Source organism: Pelobates fuscus, chromosome 5, assembly GCF_036172605.1.
Source record: "Pelobates fuscus isolate aPelFus1 chromosome 5, aPelFus1.pri, whole genome shotgun sequence".
Taxonomy (NCBI): domain Eukaryota; kingdom Metazoa; phylum Chordata; class Amphibia; order Anura; family Pelobatidae; genus Pelobates; species Pelobates fuscus.
Genome location: NC_086321.1, coordinates 380,731,506 through 380,754,807, shown reverse-complemented (window position 1 = coordinate 380,754,807; position 23,302 = coordinate 380,731,506). Strand labels below are relative to the sequence as shown.

Below are 23,302 nucleotides of genomic sequence, written 5' to 3'. Positions count from 1 at the left end.
TGTGAAATTGAAAATACATATCAAATTCTAATCTACGGTATCTGCGCTGGATTTATTTTGCCCCCTTAGAATTGAACGGGGTTTCCCAGGTTTCCAACGTGCATTTTGTTTGGCTGTTGTATTAAACTTGTGAAGCATGATAAACCATGTAGACTAACCGTGGAGCAGTAAATCAGCTCCTGCCTGTGAAAAACATGGCCTGCCGCCTTTGTTTCGGCTGATCTAGTTAAGCATATACAAGCTTGTATTTGTCGTTCGACTTTGTGTCTTTGTTTGGTTTCTTTGTCATGTGATAAATATGTACGTTAAATGATATCTTGTAGCCGTTCCCAAATCTGTGTCCCCAATGGTATTGTTTCTTTTCAGCCCTAGTGAGTAAAGGACTTTGTATTCTAGAACTCTCTCTTAGGGTATTTCTTTTCCCTTTTGTAACTGAACCAGGTCAGGTAGCATCATTGACTCTCTACTAGTAGGAAACTGTAAAATTCTAGAATAGAATCCTTCGAAGTGCCTTCAGGGAGAATACGTTCTGGAGAATCTGGTTTCAGTAAAAAGCCCATCATTCGTAGATCTCTTGGTCTCCTGTTCCTAGAGAGATTGAGGGATAGATCTTGACCGAGCAACTGAAGGATCTCTCTATCTTTAACTTTTCTATTGATCTATAGACCTATTACAACAGTTGTGTAGATATATCTAGACCGATTACAACACCTTCCACTTCTGTATTCCTTATCAAGTCGTAATGCAATCAATGGAAGAATAAACATTCAGGGCTTCACTACTTTGCAGAGCACAATGTAACAGTTAGTTAATTCTTCCTATTTTTTTAACTGTTGCTTCTGGTTTTCTGTGGATATAGCGGACTATTGGGTTACTAATGGTTCGTGTTGAAATAAGATCTTACCTGGCTTTTCCAAGCAAACAAATTTGTCAGCCGCCTTGGCAAGCTTTGAAAAACACACCTGAATGAAAAGGAGTCTCCGTATAGATATCACAAGTCAGCTGGAAACATTTGGGTGTTTACAGGAAAACAAATAGAGCTATCAATGTCGTGTACCCACAGCACACAGGGAAACGCCTAAATCTGACTTCTGAGCAAATTCTAGTCCTATCAATGTACTACTAATATGACTAAAGATCTCTGGGGCTTTACAGTATAGTCAAGAAAGAGAGTGATCATTTTAGCAAAGGGCGGAGGGAATACAAAGCGGATATTTCTTCTTTGTTTATTCAGTTTCACATGTAGAATTGCAAGAACAAATTAACACTATGGGCCTCGCTTCCCGAAGGCCACGGATGTGCCGTTTGATATCAGAGGTTAGTCAGCATTGAGTTACAAATCTTAAGATTTAAGAACAAGAAGGTGCGGAAATTGCTGGCTATAGATAATATTTTAATTTGGTCTTGGTGGGTATCTACTTGGAGGGGGGTTTTAGGGAAAAGTGGGCGTAATAAACTAGTTCAATGCTTTGTCAACAGCAAGATATTTAATTTTCGAGCCGTTTAGGTCTGAGAAAAGGTTTGCAGGTGTAATATACATCTACAGATACTCATTTGATGTCAGACACCTGAACAGCTCTAAAATACATTTCTTGATCTAGATTATGTGAAGTCTAACATCCACTGCCTCCGACAATGTTGCCCAATAGATTCTGTCACTATTTTGGGTTGGCATGGGTTGCTTTTATACATATATAATTTTTATTATTTTTTTTAAGTGCTGCTGTCATGTTAAAAACAAGTCAAATTTTTTTTTTCTTTTTTTTTTTTTTAGGTGTAACGTTTGCAGCAAAAGGCTACTTTGATGCTCTGGTAAAAATGGGAGAATTGGCCAGTGAAAGCCAAGGCTCTAAAGAACTTGGTAAGTGAGGCAGCTGACTGCTATCATTCTAGAGCCACACAAGTTAACCAGTAGGTGACCGCCAAATCACCATGATTTTATTAGCGCTCCAGAGGATGTCCTCAGCTGGCATTGGCCAATCACCTTTCTCATTCTAGGTGTTTCCTGTTCACTAAATTCTCTCCTTTCTGTATTCCTGTCCAGGTTTCTTCTAACTGTTTTTGTAATTCTAAAGGCCACAATTTTTAGCTACGTCCACAATACAAAATGTGTGTTTAAATGACCCTGTATTAACACTTTAATATTCATTCCTATGTCTTAAATTGGAGCTGTGAGGTTTTGTCTTCATGGAGATAATGAAATATCAGCATTTTAATATATAGTTGGTCAAATGTGTACTTCTGAGGCTTGCTGGACTACAGCTCCCATAGATCCAAACAATACACCTTCCATGAGACTGTCTGGATGGAGGAATGTGCCATGTGCTCCTTTAAATTGATTCACGAAGTCCTTAAACAATCTAGGATTACACTTTTTAGATGAACCAGATATCTCGTTATCACACTTTTTATAGAGCTTATACAATGATCTAGAAAAGCACATGTATCGTGAGAAGCTTTCATTTTCCATTAATTACTGACATTAAAAGTAATAAAATACCCGTACATTGCATCACACCAGGGTCCCTGTCTCTGCTTTGTATTGGGTCCTATATTTTCCTGTTTTTGTCCTTTTTATACTGCTAGATAAGGTTTTGTGTAATTAATCCTAAACGTCACCCTTTTCCCGTTTTTACTTTCATTGTTGTTTACTAAATTGTGAATTTTAAGTTTAGCCAAGCTGAATGCATAGTTGGGTTATAAGGAGTTTTCCAGTTGTTATTTTGAATTTACGGTAATCTTGAAACACTTTGAATTCTTACTTTACAAAAAGGGGGCGTGTTTTTAGACCCACTCAAGGTTATTCACTAATTTCAGCACCAAGACCCTTTTATAAAAGAGTAACATGTAAAATTTAGCATTGAAATAGCGCTAACAATCTGCATCGAAGCAAAAGGTGTTGCACTCACACACTGCACATTACTATGGTTTTGGCTGTCACTGCGGTGGAGCTCTGTGATGCTCACACACACACACTGCACATTACTACGGTCCTGGCTGTCACTGCTGTGGAGCTCTGTGATACTCACTCTGCACATTACTACGGTTTTGGCTTACACTGCGGTGGAGCTCTGTGATGCTCACACTCTGCACATTACTACGGTTTTGGCTGTCACTGCTGTGGAGCTCTGTGATGCACTCACACACTGCACATTACTACGGTTTTGGCTGTCACTGCTGTGGAGCTCTGTGATGCACTCACACACTGCACATTACTACGGTTTTGGCTGTCACTGCTGTGGAGCTCTGTGATGCTCACACTGCACATTACTACGGTTTTGGCTGTCACTGCTGTGGAGCTCTGTGATGCTCACACTGCACATTACTACGGTTTGGGCTTTCACTGCTGTGGAGCACTGTGATAAATTTGTAAATTTGCCCCATCCCTTTCTGTTGGCTGTATTGACGTCTTGTTTGCAGAAGCTCTATAATGGGTAAAATGTATCTGCGTATTTTATCACAAAATAGATTAAATATGGTTTTTAAAACCCTTTTGTCTCTGTAAAAATAGAATTGGGATAAAAGTAACCTTTGGGTCCATAGTAACTTTAAAGTCGATCTGATAAATGTGTCTGTTTACCAGTCGGTGCTATATGTTGATGATTTAAGAATAGTTTAATTGCTTTGCCTCAGTTGATCCCTACAAATCTCAGGAAACCTTTGCTTATTGTATACCTCATTCTTCCAGCAGTGACCGCTCTCTTTTCCAACACATTTCAGATTCTATGTCTCTGGGCGACCTATGGGAATAGAACGAAGAGAAGCTAGATTTGAAAAATAAATGCTTTTCATAAACTTAATAATTGCACTTGAACTCCTGGCATAACCCATTCAGGCAGCAATCACACTTTTGTTTTTTTCTTTCTTTTGTCTGGGAATACTCATCCTGGGTAGCAGGAGGGCAATATGTGCATTGCAATCCCCTCTGCCAAAACAAGGTTAAGGCTTTGTCAAGTTTTGCTAAGTTAAACATCTAGCAATTCCTCAGAGCCCTGTAGAAAATCTGTGTTGTGGTTTGAGACGATTATCCACATAATGGAAAAATAAACACTATGTTGGTTTCAGATTCAGAGAGCGATTTTTGTTTATGTAGATTTTGTTTGTTTTAGAGCAGATCGTTTCGCTCTGGGCAGATTTAAGGAGTTTCTGATTGTGATAAATATCCTTGATGAAGGTTCAAGGAACTTAACATGTGTAGCTTGGAGGAAAGACGAGACAGGGGGGGAATATGGTAGAAACATTTTTGCGTAGGGTAGGCATAAGGCTATCCTAACTATAAGATAAGGCCAGGGACTAATGAAAGTATTTAGAAAATTGGGCAGACTAGATGGGCCGAATGGTTCTTATCTGCTGTCACATTCTAGGTTTCTATCTTTTGTGGTGGCTGGTGGGAGGGGGCAAATTTTAAGTGGTTCTGAATAGTGTTTTTTTTTATTTTTTTTTTTTATTGCGTTTTGCTCTCTAGGTGGTAGATTCAGGGAGTTTAGGACATTTAGGGTTATTGTTTGGTTTTCCAGGGGCCGATTCTTTGGTGTACGTATTATTTTGTATCTCGTCATTTGTAGGAAATTCAGCACGGTGGGGTATTTAGAGCGAAGATCTGGTGTAGATTGCAACTCCTGTAGTGCTGAGCCAGGCACCGGATAGAAGCACATTATTGGTATTGTAATGTGTAGCTCAGATCAATGTGATGGCAGATTGTGTGTGTGTGCACGCTGGGATGCTGTTCTGATTCAGTGTCCTGGAATATGTTTAAGCCGGACTTTGCATATTTCTTCCACAATGTCACTGCATGTTAATCGTTTGACAGCTGAGCCATACCTAGCTGACGCTTTGTCACCATGAAAACTTTCGTGTGGAAGTTCGACTGGCTCTGTGCTGAGAAATGACTGCTAAAACGTTTCCTCCAGTCCCTGCACCTGTTGCATAACGCTGTATCCACAATCTATGCTTTTTGTTCTGTGTGATAGGACATTGTCAAATAATGTGCAATACACCCCCTGCCCCCGCCCTCTCCCCATGGAAATATTCCATGTCCTTGCTTTATTCTACATTTTTCTGCAGATTCTCTGAATATCTATTCATACCAAACACCCTTGAACCAAGGCTATAGAATATCTGCTCCATCATGTAGGCTTTAATAATGGTCCGTTAAAGTGGACTTTATATCGTATATTTTTGTGCATTGAAGTTTGTAAAATTGTGAACACTTTTTATAGTGCATTTTAGAAAACAAATTGTGTAATTTTGGAATATTAAAGTCGTACATAGCTAGGGAATATTTTATCTCTGCAGGATGCCATCTACTGCACTCTCCAATCAGACTCCAGAACCCATTTTATCAATATGGAGGGATGTACATGGTAATGGGCATACGGGACCCCATCAGGAATATGAGCATTTGTGAAGGTGGTGGGTCCCGGCTTTGTAGACTGGTGCAGGAGAGGCTAGCATCCTTGTCCTCCTTTACTTTGTTACAATTTTTTTTTTAATTCAATTTTTTTAAGCTAATGGATTATTTAATATAATTGTATTGCGGCATACGCAGAGGATATACTTAGATCAGTAAAAATACAATCCTTGCTAGTGCCGTTATTAAACGACAGCCTGAGTATTGATAACTAGTGCAGGTGGTTCTCGCCATGTGTATGTACATGAGGAAGGCTGAACTTGATGGACGCAAGTCTCTTTTCAGCTATGTAACTCTGTTATGCGGACATTATATGGATCTAGATCTGCTGTTTTCCCACCAGAGGGTATGCTGCCTAATTCCGTATACTGCTGTGATGCATTTGTGATCCATTTGTAGATGTGCAGGTTCACTGGACCAGATATATCTTTTCATTGTCCATCAGGGACTATGCTTGATGTATTGTGACACTCCAGAGATTTGTGGATTAGAACAAAGTAAATACATTGGCAGGATAGATGAAGTGTTTGTACAATGAACCCAATAGGAAACGCTTGCTTTATTTTTTTACCAGTTAATCCAATCCCAGTGGTTTTACAGGACTCTGATATATACTTATGTTTTTATGCTTTCCTCTTACACTGCACTTATTTTACAAATGGGATTCAAAGCTGGCGATGTAGAATTTAACCAAATATGCAGATGATACATAATGTCTAAGATTGTCCATGTTGTCTTGATAACCATGAATGGTTGAGGTTTCTCTTCAGGGGGTTGAACTTCTAACATTGGAACAGGATGTGCCATCAATATATTCACCTTGACTGCTATGTACTCGGTGTACCCCCAATTAGTACACCAGACATTTTTGATCAGAATATTTTCACATCTTCCTAAACCTTACAGATTATCTGGAGAGACAGTGCACCTGTTTATATTTTGATTAAACGCCCGTTCCCCAATGCAGTACCAGTTGTGCATTTTGTATAGCCCTCTCCTCAACAGCTAAATTATTTTTATACAAGGCCCTATTAAGTAAATTCTACTCTGGCCCACCAGCTCTAAATAATTAGCCCTCATTTTATCATCTGCAGTTTGCAGGTAATTCCTCCATGCCCATATGGTTAAAGTGTTATTGAGACTGTCTAGTGAAAATAGACAGAAAAGGGGTGGGTGGGTGTGAAGGTTCCTTCCTTCACGTCCTCTTGTAAGTGAAGGGATGTGGTCATTGCCATAAATTTTAGAGTTGGTAAAGTGTACTTGAATTCAAAGAAATGTTTGGTCACAGGTAGGTCTGTTCGGCCATCCCTAAATGCTGTTTGGATGGATGATCTGAGATTTTTGTATTCCTTCGAGGAGGGGTAAATTTGTCTTTAGCTATGTAGGCCAGTCCACATGGTCTTAACAATTTATAAACGACAAAGTTTGTTGTACAAGATATGTGGTGGTGTATGGTATACATTATCCCACTGGTTGACCTATTTACTAGGGATCATGTGTCCATAAGTGACACCGTCATATAAAGATACCCCTAAATATATGGTGTGTGTGTGTGTGTGTGTGTGTATATATATATATATATAGTGTGTATATGTATATAAAAGTAATAAACCCTTGCACTCCAACTAAAAAAAAAATGATACCCGGTGCTCTGGTAGCTAAGCACTATATACAGAAAATATACTGGCACTCCAAGGTTTTCCAAAGGATAATCCGGATACACCAGATGTATCGTGATGAAAGCTCTGTAAGGGAGCTGAAACGTTGATGTTATTAAGAATAAAGAAGATTATCCTGTGGAAAACCTTGGAGTGCCGGTATTTTTTCTGTATATAGTGTTTAGCTACCAGAGCGCCGGGTATCATTTTTTTTTTTTTTGAGTTGGAGTGAAAAGGGTTTATTACTGTATGTATGTATACCGGTGTATATTGCACATTATAGCTCGGACCTGCCAGTCTGTCAATCTACTTTGCTTTGTCCAAGACTGACAAATACGCTGTGTGTTGAATCTTTGCTCTTTGCAATGTCGGTTGATTGCATAAAATCATATTGACATTTTAATCAGTGCTGCCACGCACATTGTTGTCCTTGCTGCTGGACAGCCTAGGAACAGAGTCTCTTCCTAGTATTATATTTGGGAGTTTATTGTTTAGTGCAGTTCTACAGCCCTTGTGCACCATAGGTTTCGAAGACTGCTTGTCTGAAGCACTTTTTAATATTGTGTAAGCCTGCCAGCCTTGTTGTAGCACCTCATTTTCTCTGGAAGAACTATCACGAAAGGACTACAATTAGAGCATTGTTCACAAAGGGCACATTGATCATTGAATAATTGCATCACTTAAGTTACATAAGGTTAAAACATGGCTTTCATCAGAGTGTTAAACTGCACTCCGGGTGCAGCATCTCCGGGAGCGAACACACAAACACTTCATCTAGATGGAGACATGCTTTCCGTGGCTGAATGTGAATGAGTTTTTAAATGCCACACGCAGTGCCACGAATAAACTGGCAAGGTGTACATCGTATTCCACTCATGATCTCTGCGAAAACATTTTCCACATTGGGGAATCCTGCTTCTCAGGTAATCTGATGGATCGTTTAGTTCTAAACCAGTATATAGTACCAAAACCACAAGCTAAGTAAAGTGCTAAATGCAAAAACCCATTAAAAAAGGGAGAGGGCCCCAAAGGAAGACTTCACAGCCGAAACGTTGGGGTTTCATTTCTCCTGCTCTTGGTCAGTATACCTTTTTTTAATGTGTTTTTGCATTTAGCACTTTACTTACATTGTGGTTTTGGTACTATATACGGGTTGAGCACTATACTATACACTTTCTCTCTGCTATAATGATGACTTGTTGTATTTTCTATGCATGAATACACTTTGTTTCATGTGTAAAACCGTGGTGTGCCTTGGGATCCTTTTTTTTTTTTTTTTTTTTACATGTATATATCTGGTATGGAAACAGATTATCTTCCTTAAGTTTTTTTTTTTGTTTGTATAATGATGGCTGGTGACTGCAATGCGAACAGGAAATGGCTCCTTAGTTCCAGTGGAAGATCATCTTATTGTTGCCACGTTCAATGACCTTCTAGAAGAGTCAGTACTGCCATCTTTGGGATCCCTGTTCTGCCTATTCTGTTGTAGTTAGCAGGTTAGAGCTCTGAGGGCGTCTCACTCCTCGGATCCTCGGATATAACTGGGGCTGAGTGTAGATCATTACGTGTTTTATCAACTGTTTAACCTTCAATAGGAATGTGCTAGAAGTGGGGAACTTGGTAGATAAGAAATGATGAATCACTCTCTCGGATAATGGAGTCCTGTAAATTACAAAGGCATTCTCAGTACTAGGTAAAGAGATTTTTGTTTGGTTAACCCACATAATGCCAATCTGCAGTATGTCGGGTAAAATGAGAAATGGGTGAAGGGAACCATTCTGTGTGACAGTTACCCCAAGCTTCAAACCAGCTCACAGAGGTGAACAAATTGAATTTATTGTATTCGCAAACACAAAACTTTTTCAATAACACTTTTTGCTAATGTTGCCTTTGTATTTTTGTTTTTGAGTGTTCCTCTGATCTGAATAGTTCTGACTGGTCTATTCTTAAAATCCACAGGGCTTCTCGTCTAAAATATTGACCCATATTCAATAAAAAAAACTATTATACAAAACTGGCTATTGAAAGACTCCAGGGGAAGAGATTCCCATCCATATCCGTTTACCACCACTAGTATAAATGAAAGGCAGGGCTGTCTTTAATATTGATTGGACCCTGGGCAAGCATTTGCTTGGGCCCCCTGGACTCCGCCATCTTAAAGGTGGTTACTGTGCAAGGTGAGTGTGCTAGGGCGGTGTGAATGAGACAAAGTTGGGCAGTGAGTGTGACAAGCTTGGGGGGCATTAAATTGACACGGTGGTGTGGTATGGTTGCGGGGTGAGTGTTACAGGGTTGGGATGAATGTGGCATGGTTAGAGGAGGAAGTGTGACACGATTAGGGATTGATTCATGTGACAGGGTGTGTACAGCATGATTGGGGGGATGAGTGTGACAGAGTTGGGGGGGTTAATGTGATTGGGTGAGTGTGGCAGGGTGAACGGGGGTGAGTGTGAAAGCATGGAAGGGTGTTTGTGACAGTGTGAGAGAAGGTGAGTGTGACAGCATTAGGGGAGTTAAAGGATCACTATAGTGTCAGAAAAACAAAGAGGTTTTCCTGACACTATAGTGCCCTGAAGTTGCCCCCACCCACAGGGTCCCCCTCCCGTGGCGCTGAAGGTTAAAACCCCTTCAGTTACTTACTTTAATCCAGCGCCGGGCTCCCTCTGCGCTGGCGACCTCTCCTTCCCTGCCGACATCAGCTCTCATGTCCGACATCAGCGGAGCCGCATGCGCGGCAAGTGACACGCGCACATTCAAAGTGTCCATAGGAAAGCATTTCTCAATGCTTTCTTATGGATGCTCTGCGTAATGGAGGCATAATATGCCTCCAGCGTCGCAGATGCGCCGCTAGTGGCTGTCCGGAAGACAGCCACTAGAGGCTGGATTAACCCCAAATGTAAACATAGCAGTTTCTCTGAAACTGCTATGTTTGCATCTGAAGGGTTAAAACCTGAGGGACCTGGCACCCAAAGTGGTCTGGGTGACTATAGTGTCCCTTTAATGTGAGTTTTGTTGGGTGAAAGGGGTGGCATTGTGAGGAGGGTGACATGAGTGTATGTGTGCAGTGTTGAACATGCAGGGGTGTATGTATTGCCACACACAGATACACCCTTACACACACACAGGTGCAGGGGTGTATTTGTGTGCAGTGTTGGCATTGAAATACTGGGATGTATGCACTGCCACATGCACAGGTATGCACACACAGATACACAGGAGCAAAAAAAACACTGACAAATAGATACACATGCAAAAGCAAATATACTGACGCACAGCTACACATACATACAGGTATATAAACACACATGTACACATACATACACAGATACAAAGACATACATATACACACTGACACACAAGTGCATACAAACACGGACACATAGGTACATACAAACACAGGTACACATATACTCTGACACACAGGTAAACATACACTATGACACACGTACACAGACACTCTGACACACAGATACACATACACCGACATACAGACACACGGGTACACCGACATACAGACACACGGGTACACCGACATACAGACACACGGGTACACCGACACACGGGTACACCGACACACGGGTACACCGACACACGGGTACACAGACACTCTGACACACAGCCTTCTTTAGAATACCTCTTGTGTCTGCCACCTCCTCCTCTTCCTTCTCCTACCCACGGGGCTCTCTATTAGCTGGCCGGGAGGAAGTGAATGGAACTCACTCCACCCAGAAGGCAATGCGATCCCAGCCATGATCCGCAAGGGAGCCCGGTCACGGGGAAACACATTGTTAGGGGCCCGGCCGCGGCCCTCATGATTAAAGGGCCCTCAGGAAATATAATGAAAGGAGTCTGGCCGCGGTCTGTCTGGGAAGGGGCCTGGTCCGGTAAAAAATTAAAGGGCCCGCGGGGCTCAAGGGGCAGATGCTTTGGGGCCCCCCAGGAATAAATGGGCCCGGGGCAGCTGCTCCTTTTGCCCCGCGTTAAAGACGGCCCTGATGAAAGGGAGTCAGTCCAGGATATATTGAACCTGTTTATAAAGTATTTACTTATTCTTTAGGTTTTGGCGGTTTCTTGTAGATTTTTATCATGACCCCCAAACCTACTCCGCTGTAATTGCAAGTGTGAACATTTGGATGGGTCATTTTTTGGCCACCCTTTTCTTTGTGCTCCGCACCCCCACAGACACGATCTCCATTTGTGGCATAGTATCATGAAACTAACCAAAACGTTCTCTAACAGAAATGGGGAAATTGGTATAGCTGCATCTTTTACAGTGTTCTCATGCAGAGCTGCCGAGCCCTTTTGAGACCCCAGGTCTAACCATTTGGGGTGGGGGTCCTGCTTTTAGCATAAAACCGATTTTTGTGCCGTTAATCAAGGCTGCTCCACAGCTCTGAAACATGCAGCTTAAGCAGAATCTAGAGCTATATGCAACTGTAACTATTACAGCATAGCAATTATCTTCCTGATACACTGAAACGCAAAACACAAGATCGCAGAAATCCCATCACACAACAAGCTGCCGGAATGTATGTGGGGCACATCATCTTTCCTTTTTTCCATTTTGTTAAATTCTACGTGGCATTCAGGTATCATATTTTTTTTTATTTATTTTATTTTTGGATCTTGCAATGTACATAGGAAGGAATCCAACTCCTACACAGCAATTAGTGCAAAAGACAGCCATGAATTGTTTGACATCACATTATTATTCAACAGAACAGGTTTCTCTACAGAACACAAATTGTTGCCATTTTCTTTCTGTATGTAAATGCTGGCTTTATAATATGGTGTCAGTGTTTTTGTTTCTTTCCGAGGTTAATTTGTAGAGCTGTTTTGCATGTGTTTCAGTGTACAATATTCCTGTGGGTGCAGAACAGACACCATTGTGTAAAATCTCAGTTTTTTTGCAATGTAGAGCTCTGATTTGGAGCTGTGCACTGCATACACATGTTATTGCTATTAACGTTGGCACTGCTGCTGTTAACTGTTCCACATGATGCTCTTTTCATTGATCTGCGATCTAATTAATTAACTAATTCTAGCTGGCTAACCCAGACGTGGGCAGTATGTAGCACCTGAGCTGCTGTGGGCTATAATTGCTTGCTGTGCACTAAGCATACCTCTCAGCTAGAGTAGCCACATCCAATATGTGTTCATAGACCTCTGTCATTCGGATTGCCTTGAACTTGAAAAAGGTGCTGTAGAAAGGAAGGGAATGGCATAATTAAAGAGGTACTATAGTGTGAGGAACACTCTCCCTCTGGGGGTTAAAAACCCTTTATTTACTGACCTGATCCCAGCGCCGATATCCCTCTGTGCTGGGCCAAAGTTCCTTCTCCTCTGCCTCGTGACGAGCGGGCCCTAATGCCGAGCTGGACTCTAAAGGTCCTCATGCAAAGCGTCCGATAGGGATTGAACGATTATCGGTCTGGCGGATCTCTGCCGATATTCGGTATTTTCGGAAATATCTGTATCTGCCTATAGAGATACCGATATTGCCGATAATACAGACCAGGACTGCTGGGCCCATAACAAGCCCGGTGGTCCTGGAGGGCCCGCAGCAAGCTCTTACTTACCTTCCCAGCAGCTCCCTTCAACTCCCCTGTCTAAATCTTGCGAGTCCCGCGGTCGTCAGAGCATTGCCACGGGTTACCATGGCAACGCTCCGCGCGGCACGGTAGCCGCAAGATTTAGACAGGGGAGCTACGGGACCTGCTGGGGAGGTAAGAGCTTGCTGCGGGCCCCACTGCACTGTCCGTGCCACCGGACCACCAGGGAATGCCATATCCCCCCATACTGCATTCATTATACACACTACACACACTGCATTCACTATACACATACTACACAAACACACACTCTGCATTTTGTGTGTGGTTTTTATTTGCTTATTAATTTATTTTGGGGGGGGGGGGAGGGGGGGGAGATAGGTTAAATTTGTTCGTGACCAATCCTATAAATCTGTTTCCATAGATTTCCTCTTTGAAATCTACTAGCACATAATCCTCAACAAATCTGAAACATGTAATACAAGAGTTGTGAACAATCCCTCTAGGAAGGCCGGGGGAGAACTGAACAGTTATTCGTTGGAGACCTTCGTTCCATGTGCATCACATAGAACAGTATGGTGTCTGCAGAAACCTGACAAGTGTTTGAGAGTAAATGCTTTTATGTTCCCTACCAAGGAATCTGCACGTCTGCCTCGTGTTTCAATGTTTTGTGTTTTTTTTTTTTTTTTTTTTTTATAATTCCTAGAAACATATTGGCTTTTTCAGTGTATTATCATTTAATTATATTTATTTAGTTTTTTTGGGAGGGGGGAGACCAGATTTCCCATAATTCATTCTGCTTGCACCTACATTTGAAACCATTTGTTGACCCCTGATTTATGCAGGTTTCCTTGTTCCTGTGTGCCTTAGAACTAAAATTACTCACTCTTTCTATTCCTTGCAGATCTCCATAGTAACATGCAGATTTGTTATTTGCTCAATCATGGCATGCCCTTTTTGTGGGTTTTCGATACAAGGTATTCTTTCCTATGTCTTTCCCTTTGAAGTGCGGGCGATTGATCTCCTTGACATGTTTCGGTTTGTAGGTCCACACAGTGGGGACATCTAGGTCAGTGATGGTGCTAAGGAACTGCAATGTCTACAAAGCTCCGCCAGTATTTTGGTATTTGGTTCACATAACTCTGCAGTGCATTCAGCATGCTCAGTCTTACCTGACATAACGTGATATTTAGCATCAAATAATCTTTTCTACATGTTGCATTGTCACTATCCTCCCTTGCAAATGGAAAGATTGGGGGAGTACTGTGAACGGTTTATCTAGCAGGTCTACCCCGAGGGAAGAAGTTGCATAGCTGAAAAGAGACTTGCGTCCATCAAGTTCAGCTTTCCTCACATTTGTTTTTGCTGTTGATCCAAAAGAAGACAAAAAAAAACAGTTTGAAGCACAATTTTGCAACAAGCTAGGAAAAAAATTCCTTCTTGACCCCAGAATGGCAGTCAGATTTATCCTTGGATCAAGCCGCTATTACCCTCCTGAAAAATGATAGCCTTGAATAAAAAACAGAATATTAAACGGTTTAATTTATTCACACCAAATTGATTTGGACAATGCATAGAGCCCTATTAAATTAAATTTTGCATTTTCGTTTGTTTTGAAGTAAATAAACCTAGTATTTCTGTGTCCGGTAAGTATAGCATTCCAAGACCCAATAAATGTCTCTTTCACTGTGCTGTAGTGGTTATGGTACAATGGAGGCACCCTCTCCATTGCAAGTTCTAAAGTCTTCTTGCAGTGGTTTGACCTCTTACCTGTAGAATGCTGGGCACCACTCCAAAGTAACACCACAGCTTTCAGAGAGCTAGAAATGTCTGTGCAAGCCCAGCAGTGCAGGGTTTTCTCATTGGCTGAGAGTGATTAGACCCAACATAAGACCCAAAACCATTTCTAATATGGTTTGACTACTTAATGGGGTGGGGGTTGCCAAGCAGTCCTAGCACCATAACCATAGTGTGGTTATAGTGTTTGGAGTCTCTGTTTAAGTTAAAATTTCACCCCAAGATTTTGGCCTCAAAAAATAGTGTTCAACCACTTTTGAGTGGTTTAACCCCTAATATGCTTCTTGGGTGCACGTCTGCACTCTCCTGTCCCTTCTCTGCTCTTCACTGTACTGAGCAGACAAGAGGATACTTAAAGCATTGGATGCTGGTGATTTGTGTTTTCAGTTAAAAAAATAAATATTGCCCATTTCTATAAAATCTATTCTTTCCACTCTGGGTAGTGGAAGCTGGGTCCCCGCTTCTTTTAGCAGTTCTTATACAAACAAGATTTCCTCTAAACTCCCGCTTAAAGGACCACTATAGTGCCAGGAAAACATACTCTTTTTTTTCCTGGCACTATAGGGTCTCTAGGGTGAAGAAGGGGTTAAACACATACCTTTTCTCCACCGCCGGGCTCGCTCGGCGGTGGGGACTCTCCGCCTTCTTTCCCCGTCATCGGTTGCATGCGCTGCAAGAGCCGTGCGCGCATTCAGCCAGTCTCATAGAAAAGCATTCTCAATACTTTCCTATGGACGATGGCGTCTTCTCACTGTGAAAATCAGAGAGAAGTACGGAAGCGCTTCCAGCGCCTGTCAATGAGACAGTACCTAGAGGCTGGATTAACCCTAAGGTAAACATAGCAGTTTCTCTGAAACTGCTATGTTTACAGCAGAAAGGGTTAACCCTAGGTGGACCTGGCACCCAGACCACTTCATTAAGCTGAAGTGGTCTGGGTGCCTATAGTGGGCCTTTAATTAGGTATGTAAGAATGACAGCTGGTGTAAGCAGCTACCCCCCTAATACGAATGGTCAAGCATTCTCTTCCCCCACAGATCCTAGGTTTACACCAATCTGTAATTCTAGAAGTACATTGTTGCTTCCTGAATTCGAAGTTCTATCGTAGTTGGATGGCTTTGCAGATGCTCTGCTAACGTGTGTAGAATCCTACCTGGTCAGGTCTTGCTTAGATTGTGTTACCTTGGCGTATTATGCACTTCTCTCAGAAGAATCTTTACAAGGTCATCCTGTGTCACATGTTCAAATCTGACCCTGAAAAGTGGGCACATCCTTCTCCCAGCCTTGGACCTACACCAGCATGCCTAGGATTGTTTGGAAGTGAACCCATTGTTTTCGGTCTATTCTGGGAGTAGTGCTGTTTTTATCTGCAAATTTCAAGGCTGCAAAGATGAGGGGATGGTGCTCTACGGTGCTGGGTCACACTCTGATTTGCTGCCAAATTCATATCAGAATTTGAAAAGTAGCCTGTTCAATGGCATTTCCTCTGCCGCTACGGGTTTACATCAAGGCAGAACAAAGCCCGTTTTGTGTGTTCCTTGCTCTTTGGGTCTACGTACCAACCTCTCTTCGGATATCAATCCTTTAAGCGACATGTCTATCAAGTGCGTTACTTGGAGATGTAGTCACTAATAATTACCTTGTTACAGGTTAGGAGAATTGAATACACAAACAAATGTAACTATTCTATCCAACGGGCACCAATATAAAGGGACTCCAATAATAACCCATTATATTGATGGGAATCCGGTCTGTCCGTTTGTATACATTAACCCTTTTCTGGCCACAATGGGCTTATCTGCTGGAAAATGTCCTGGGTATGAAGTGGTTATTTCTGTATACATGAAGTGTTAACCTTAAAACATAGGGAAGCTAAGGATTAATACTTATTGACGGCTAAGGTTTAACCCTGATCACCTAGGTTACCTGATCCTGTCACACCTTCCTTTATTAAAGGGGCACTATAGGCACCAAAACAACTTGTATAGATCATGCCCCTGCAGTCTCACTGCTCTATTCTCATTTAGGAGTTAAATCACTTTGTTTATGCAGCCCTAGTCACACCTCCCTGCATGTGACCTATACTTCCTGTTTAGGCTCCTGTATTGCAATCCGCTTAATCTTGAATTTCATATCTCCTGCTCTGTTAAAAGCCAGCTAGCCCCTGCAGCAGCCTCCTGTGAGTTCTATTTACAGAGCAGGAGATATAAACTTCTTCTAAAGTGAGTTAATGTCTGAAAACGAAACCAATTTTGTCATGCAGCCTGTGTGAGCCACAACCAAGGGAGGAATGGCTAGGGCTGCATAAATGGAAACAAAAGTGATTTTAAGGGGACTCTATAGTGTTAGGAATACAAATTTATATTCTTAAGACTAGAGTCCTCTAACCGCCCCATAACCAATAAATGGTTAAAACCCATTTAATCAATTACCTGATTCCAGCACCGGAATGGCGCTTTGCCTTCTCTGGCGCTTGGCGCTTTGCCTTCTCTGATGTCATCTGACAGGGGGGAAGGGGCACGCGCTTGCGAGGTGAGCACATTAGGCTCTCCCCGTGGGAAAGCATTCAATACATGCTTTTCTCTGGGGATTTAACTGAGTAAGGATGTCCTCATCCAGATCGTGAGGAGGTCCAACGCAATTAAGCGACCAAAAGTTCTGTAAGATCCCAGTCTGGTAGATAGCCACTAGACACTGTCTTAGTGCTGCAATGTAAACCTTGGAATTTCTCTAAAACGGCAATGTTTTACTATGCAGGACTCAGGGGGGCAGGGACACTGAACCCAGACCGTTTCAATGAGCTGAAGTGATCTTGTTGCCTATAGTGTCCCTTTAACTTCTAAATGGCAGAGACTTGAGCAGCGAGACCACAGGGACATGATCTATACAAAACCTGCTTCATTAACCTAAAGTTGTTTTGATTCCTAAAGGGTTTCCCTTTAACCCCCCCCCCCCCCCCCCAGTGGCTCTCCAGTAACTATATGGTTTATCGACATTGTAATGGGTCATTTCTGGGCGATACATTTTAAATTCTCTCAGCATTGTGAGCTGCTTTGAGCATAATGTCATGGTAACTGGCTCACTTTTTGTTCTTAGTAAATAGCATTTAAGAAATGGAGTGGTAATGGTAATTCTAACATCGGTACATTGTCTGACTACAGCCCTCCAGTATTTCCATACTCCTATCCCAAACTACTGGCAGTGTAAGAGGCCTAATGGCTAATATGTAATGATTACCGGATGGAATGTCACTATTGCTTCCCAGCATGGTGGTAGGAAGTACCTTGAGGTCTACAAAAGGGTCACCTTTCTGATTAGAAATGGATGCAGTAAAGGTGCCATGCCAGAATGAATCATAAGATGCCCTCTGACTGATACCCATTTTGGTGTGTAACATCTGCCCAACTTTACTGCATGCTTTCTCCATTGGGTTTTTAACTTGAACTCTCTGAAATATGTGTTCTTAACACTTAAAATTTTAAACCCGAACATTGCCTTACAGCATTCTTCAAACCCTGTCTTTTATTATCTCATAAAGAATTTGGGTTTGTCAGCTTTATTTGTTTATATCTATTTTACTAGTTGCTAGGAGACCACATTTGTATTTTTATTTTATTTTTTGTTCCTGATCTGTGTGGTTACATAACATCTATGTTCATCAGGTTTAGTAAGGCTGCTGAGATTCACATTTCACGATTAATCCGTTAAGGACCAAACTTAGGGAATAAAAGGGAATCATGACATGTCACACATGTCATGTGTCCTTAAGGGGTTAAAGGGACACTCCAGGCTCCCACACACGTTAGATGCACTGTGTAGGTTAGGTTACAGTTAGTTATACTGGGTGGGTTTATATTATTAAAGGGACACTACAGGCTCCCACACATGTTAGATGCACTGTGTAGGTTAGGTTACAGTTGGTTATACTAGGTAGGTTTATATTATTAAAGGGACACTCCAGGCTCCCACACATGTTAGATGCACTGTGTAGGTTAGGTTACAGTTAGTTATACTGGGTGGGTTTATATTATTAAAGGGACACTCCAGACTCCCACACACGTTAGGTTACAGTTGGTTATACTGGGTGGGTTTATATTATTAAAGGGACACTCCAGGCTCCCACACACGTTAGATGCACTGTGTAGGTTAGGTTACAGTTAGTTATACTGGGTGGGTTTATATTATTAAAGGGACACTACAGGCTCCCACATACGTTAGATGCACTGTGTAGGTTAGGTTACAGTTATACTGGGTGGGTTTATATTATTAAAGGGACACTCATGGCTCCTACACATGTTAGATGCACTGTGTAGGTTAGGTTACAGTTAGTTATACTGGGTGGGTTTATATTATTAAAGGGACACTCCAGACTCCCACACACGTTAGGTTACAGTTGGTTATACTGGGTGGGTTTATATTATTAAAGGGACACTCCAGGCCCCCACACATGTTAGATGCACTGTGTAGGTTAGGTTACAGTTGGTTATACTAGGTAGGTTTATATTATTAAAGGGACACTCCAGGCTCCCACATACGTTAGATGCACTGTGTAGGTTAGGTTACAGTTATACTGGGTGGGTTTATATTATTAAAGGGACACTCATGGCTCCTACACACGTTAGATGCACTGTGTAGGTTAGGTTACAGTTAGTTATACTGGGTGGGTTTATATTATTAAAGGGACACTACAGGCTCCCACACATGTTAGATGCACTGTGTAGGTTAGGTTACAGTTAGTTATACTGGGTAGGTTTATATTATTAAAGGGACACTCCAGGCTCCCACACATGTTAGATGCACTGTGTAGGTTAGGTTACAGTTGGTTATACTAGGTAGGTTTATATTATTAAAGGGACACTCCAGGCTCCCACATACGTTAGATGCACTGTGTAGGTTAGGTTACAGTTATACTGGGTGGGTTTATATTATTAAAGGGACACTCATGGCTCCTACACATGTTAGATGCACTGTGTAGGTTAGGTTACAGTTAGTTATACTGGGTGGGTTTATATTATTAAAGGGACACTCCAGACTCCCACACACGTTAGGTTACAGTTGGTTATACTGGGTGGGTTTATATTTTTAAAGGGACACTCCAGGCTCCCACACACGTTAGATGCACTATGTAGGTTAAGTTACAGTTATACTGGGTGGGTTTATATTATTAAAGGGACACTCCAGGCTCCCACACATGTTAGATGCACTGTGTAGGTTAGGTTACAGTTGGTTATACTAGGTAGGTTTATAATATTAAAGGGACACTCCAGGCTCCCACACACGTTAGATGCACTGTGTAGGTTAGGTTACAGTTGGTTAAACTGGGTGGGTTTATATTATTAAAGGGACACTCCAGGCTCCCACAAACGTTAGATGCACTATGTAGGTTAGGTTACAGTTATACTGGGTGGGTTTATGTTATTAAAGGGACACTCCAGGCTCCCACACGTTAGATGCACTGTGTAGGTTAGGTTACAGTTAGTTATACTGGGTGGGTTTATATTATTAAAGGGACACTCCGGGTTCCCACACATGTTGATATACAGTTAATTCTACCAGACTAAGCGCTCACAGCCTATCATTGCTGCCCAAAGTTAAATCAATAATGCAAGAGTTTTTTATTTCTGTATTTTTAGTGTCTGCAAAGAGGCAGGCAAAACAAAGATTCTTTGTACCATAACCACAATGAGGAGCTGAGTGCTTATGGTAATTACTGTCTCTTTAACGTTTTTAAGAAGTAGAGCTAAATGAAACTTTTAATCACTAGTAAAGTATATGTAGAAGGCGTGTGTGTGTGTGTGTGTGTGTGTGTGTGTGTGTGTGTGTATATAATGTGTCTCCGAAATGCCTTCTCACTTAGAGAATAATCTGTATTTGTTAATTTTCCATCTTGTGCAATAAGAAATCGAAGGAGCACATTCTCCTGTTCATGTGCTGTATGATCGGTAACGAATTGTTAATTAGATCTCACCGTAGCCTGTAAGGAGTCAGTGATGCAATGTGCTGATAACACAAAGAACGTGTAGGAGATACTGCAAGTAAATCCGTTCCAATGAAATCTATCATCTTCTGTGAATGTAACTGTGCTAGGCTTGTACCAAAAGGAAGGTTGTCATGGCAACTATTAATATGGCCTTGTAATGCAGATCATGCCTGACTCAGTCCTGGAAAGGTACCGGGAGCCATGACCAGGTAACCCCACCCATGCGCATGGCTGGATAATGTCTGTATGGATCTTTGTGCCTTTTATTGATTATAAATATGGCCAAGTGCATATTGTGTGTATGACATCCCAGGAGAAGAGCTGGCTAACACAACACCAAACTTAGTCACAGGTGCCGAGAGGAACTCTTCAGGACCCAGATTAGAGGCTTGAGATACAGAGATCATTCCCGAAAGTGATTAAACTCCAATTCCTCTGTCCTTTGTGCCGAAAGATTAATTCTAATTGCATGTTGTAATTACAGACTGGGGTGTAAGTGAGGTTTTCAAACTATGCCGTAGATACAGCAATTTATTTGGTCGACACGCTGGCTAAATGTGATGGTGGTATTTGTGCACACTTCCCAACAACGCAAGTGGAAAAAGAGAAGGACCCTTTAATTTTAGGGTTGTGGCCAGGGGCGAGGCTGTTCTGAGAAACTTTAGGTGACTCACTAATAACCATTTATAGAACTAGAACTATGCATCTCTTACATACACTGGTTTCTAGAAACATTTATTGTAGTTTAAAGGAACTCTATAGGCACCCATCTCATATTATTTGGTCTGGTTGCCATGCCGCCTCCCCCCTCCCATTCTAACCCTGCAAATGAAAAGTTTGCAGTTTAAGCTCTGTTATATAAGGAAGAGATCTGATTGGTGCCACGTTTTGCTGTGCATGCGCACTAGCCTCTCAGTGCTTTCCTTCAGGAAAGCATTGGATTGGCTGATATCAGTTTTGTTTCTCAGCCGAAGAGGAGGAGCTTTAGCGAAGAGACAGCACTCCAAGGAGGAATAGTTATGTAAAATACCTCTTATAACTCTGGCAGTGGGGGCCCTGTCAACTAAACACTGACCAGGGCACTATAGCTTTGGGCACACAAATTTGGATTCCTAATGGTATAGTTTTCATTTAAAAGCACATTACGTTACTACATTCTTGCTGTGGGGCTCTGTTATACACTCACATTACTGGGAGTATTATTGCTGTGGAGCTCTGTTATACACTCAGACACATTACTGGGAGTATTATTGCTGTGGAGCTCTGTTATACACTCAGACACATTACTGGGAGTATTATTGCTGTGGAGCTCTGTTATACACTCAGACACATTACTGGGAGTATTATTGCTGTGGAGCTCTGTTATACACTCAGACAAACCAACAATATGGAGCTCCCAGAAAAGATGGACAGATGTGGTACTAAAATAGGGACAGTCCCTCCTAAATAGGTGCATATGATGGGGATACTGTGCGAGTGACCTATGGGTGCTGTGTTGCATTTCACGATTCGAGGAAGGTTTTCCACTGCAGAGTCCGACTCCTACATGTTGCTGGATTGAACTTGCCAAGCCATACTCTGGCAGGGTTATTGTAAAATGACAATTGTCAGGAATTCAAAGTAAATTTCAAATTTAAGGCCAAAATGGCTGACTGGGAAGTAGTCAGAACTTCCAGTTCAGCTATTTTAATCTAAAATGTTAAATGCACTTTGAACTCCTGACCGTTCTCCCTTTAGTAAATCACCCTGTTATTGTTCAACTTTTGCAGATTTAAAGGGGAACACATTTCTGTACAACCGTTAAATGCAATTAGTGCGGGTCCTGTCGCCCTGCTCTGTCACACACCTTTCGTTCTTGGTGACATTTAATTAACTCTGCGTATCCAAGTAAGATAAATACATTTTAGCAAACCCGGTCAGCATCTGTAGAAGTGATCTGCCCCGCTCTACCGAACCATAGCTAATGGAATTAATAAACCAGTGACCTAATTTCTTTAAAGAATAATTTGATTTTCTGTACTGTAAGTACAACTGAACATATCATTTATTTAATAAAAAACTAACTTGTTCCATTTGATACAGGTGGCTACTATCCTCTCCTCCTGGTCTATTCACATGAATTGAGCTAATGATATACATGTTTATTTACACACAATAACTTGTGTAATTTCCCTGCCCAGAGTCTTGGAAATTGACAGGGTCATATACGGTAATTAAACGAAGACGATTCGTAAATTATATCTGAATGGGAGAAGGGGGAGGGAAAGCTGATTGGCAAAGTCATTGTTTGTTTAGTGTGACCTTCTATACCCCTTTAAAGATTGATAGTAGCCCAACTCTCTATACCAACGGGATGAGCATACAGATACCCAATGAACTCTCGAACTTCTCAAACAAAAATAGGGCAAATCTCACTCAAAACTGAACCTTTGTGCTTTTGTTTTTCGTTTTTTATTTAAGACTTGATTTATTTAAGGAGTACATGTGTATACGATGGTGTCTATTGATAAGAAATGTAAAATTCTATTTTTTTAAAACATTTTTTTATTTTTTTGTGTAGAGGAACCTGGTGGGTGTTATGTAAATGTGTGCAATATTCAATGTTACTGTGTCTCTGTATGTATAAAATACTCTGGTGTACTTGGCACTTTACAGCTTACATTACAGTAGAGGGAGGTAAACGTCCCTGAATACAGCTGACTGCATTATCTTATACGCTTGACATGGTCGTCTCCATGAAGAATCAGACATTTTAAAGGGTCTTGGGTTTAGTTCTCATTTAGAAGGTTCGGTGGTGTTCTAATTTTGCCTTTTTATAAATAACTGGAGTCATATGTTGAATTCATTAAATTTAAATATAATTTTAAAGTGTCCTTGTCATTATAATGTCGTGCTTGCAATCCCTTCA

General features: G+C 41.5%; 1 protein-coding gene across 6 annotated transcripts in view; it reads left to right on the top strand.

The window, feature by feature from the left end:
* BAIAP2 (BAR/IMD domain containing adaptor protein 2) overlaps positions 1 to 23,302 on the top strand; it is a 141,016-nt gene that overhangs the window by 44,023 nt on the left and 73,691 nt on the right. For all 6 annotated transcript variants that reach the window (XM_063456319.1, XM_063456318.1, XM_063456323.1 and 3 more), the window contains exon 3: positions 1,775 to 1,861. In XM_063456319.1, the coding sequence (XP_063312389.1) occupies positions 1,775 to 1,861 (87 nt within the window). The remainder of the gene's footprint in view (positions 1 to 1,774; positions 1,862 to 23,302) is intronic.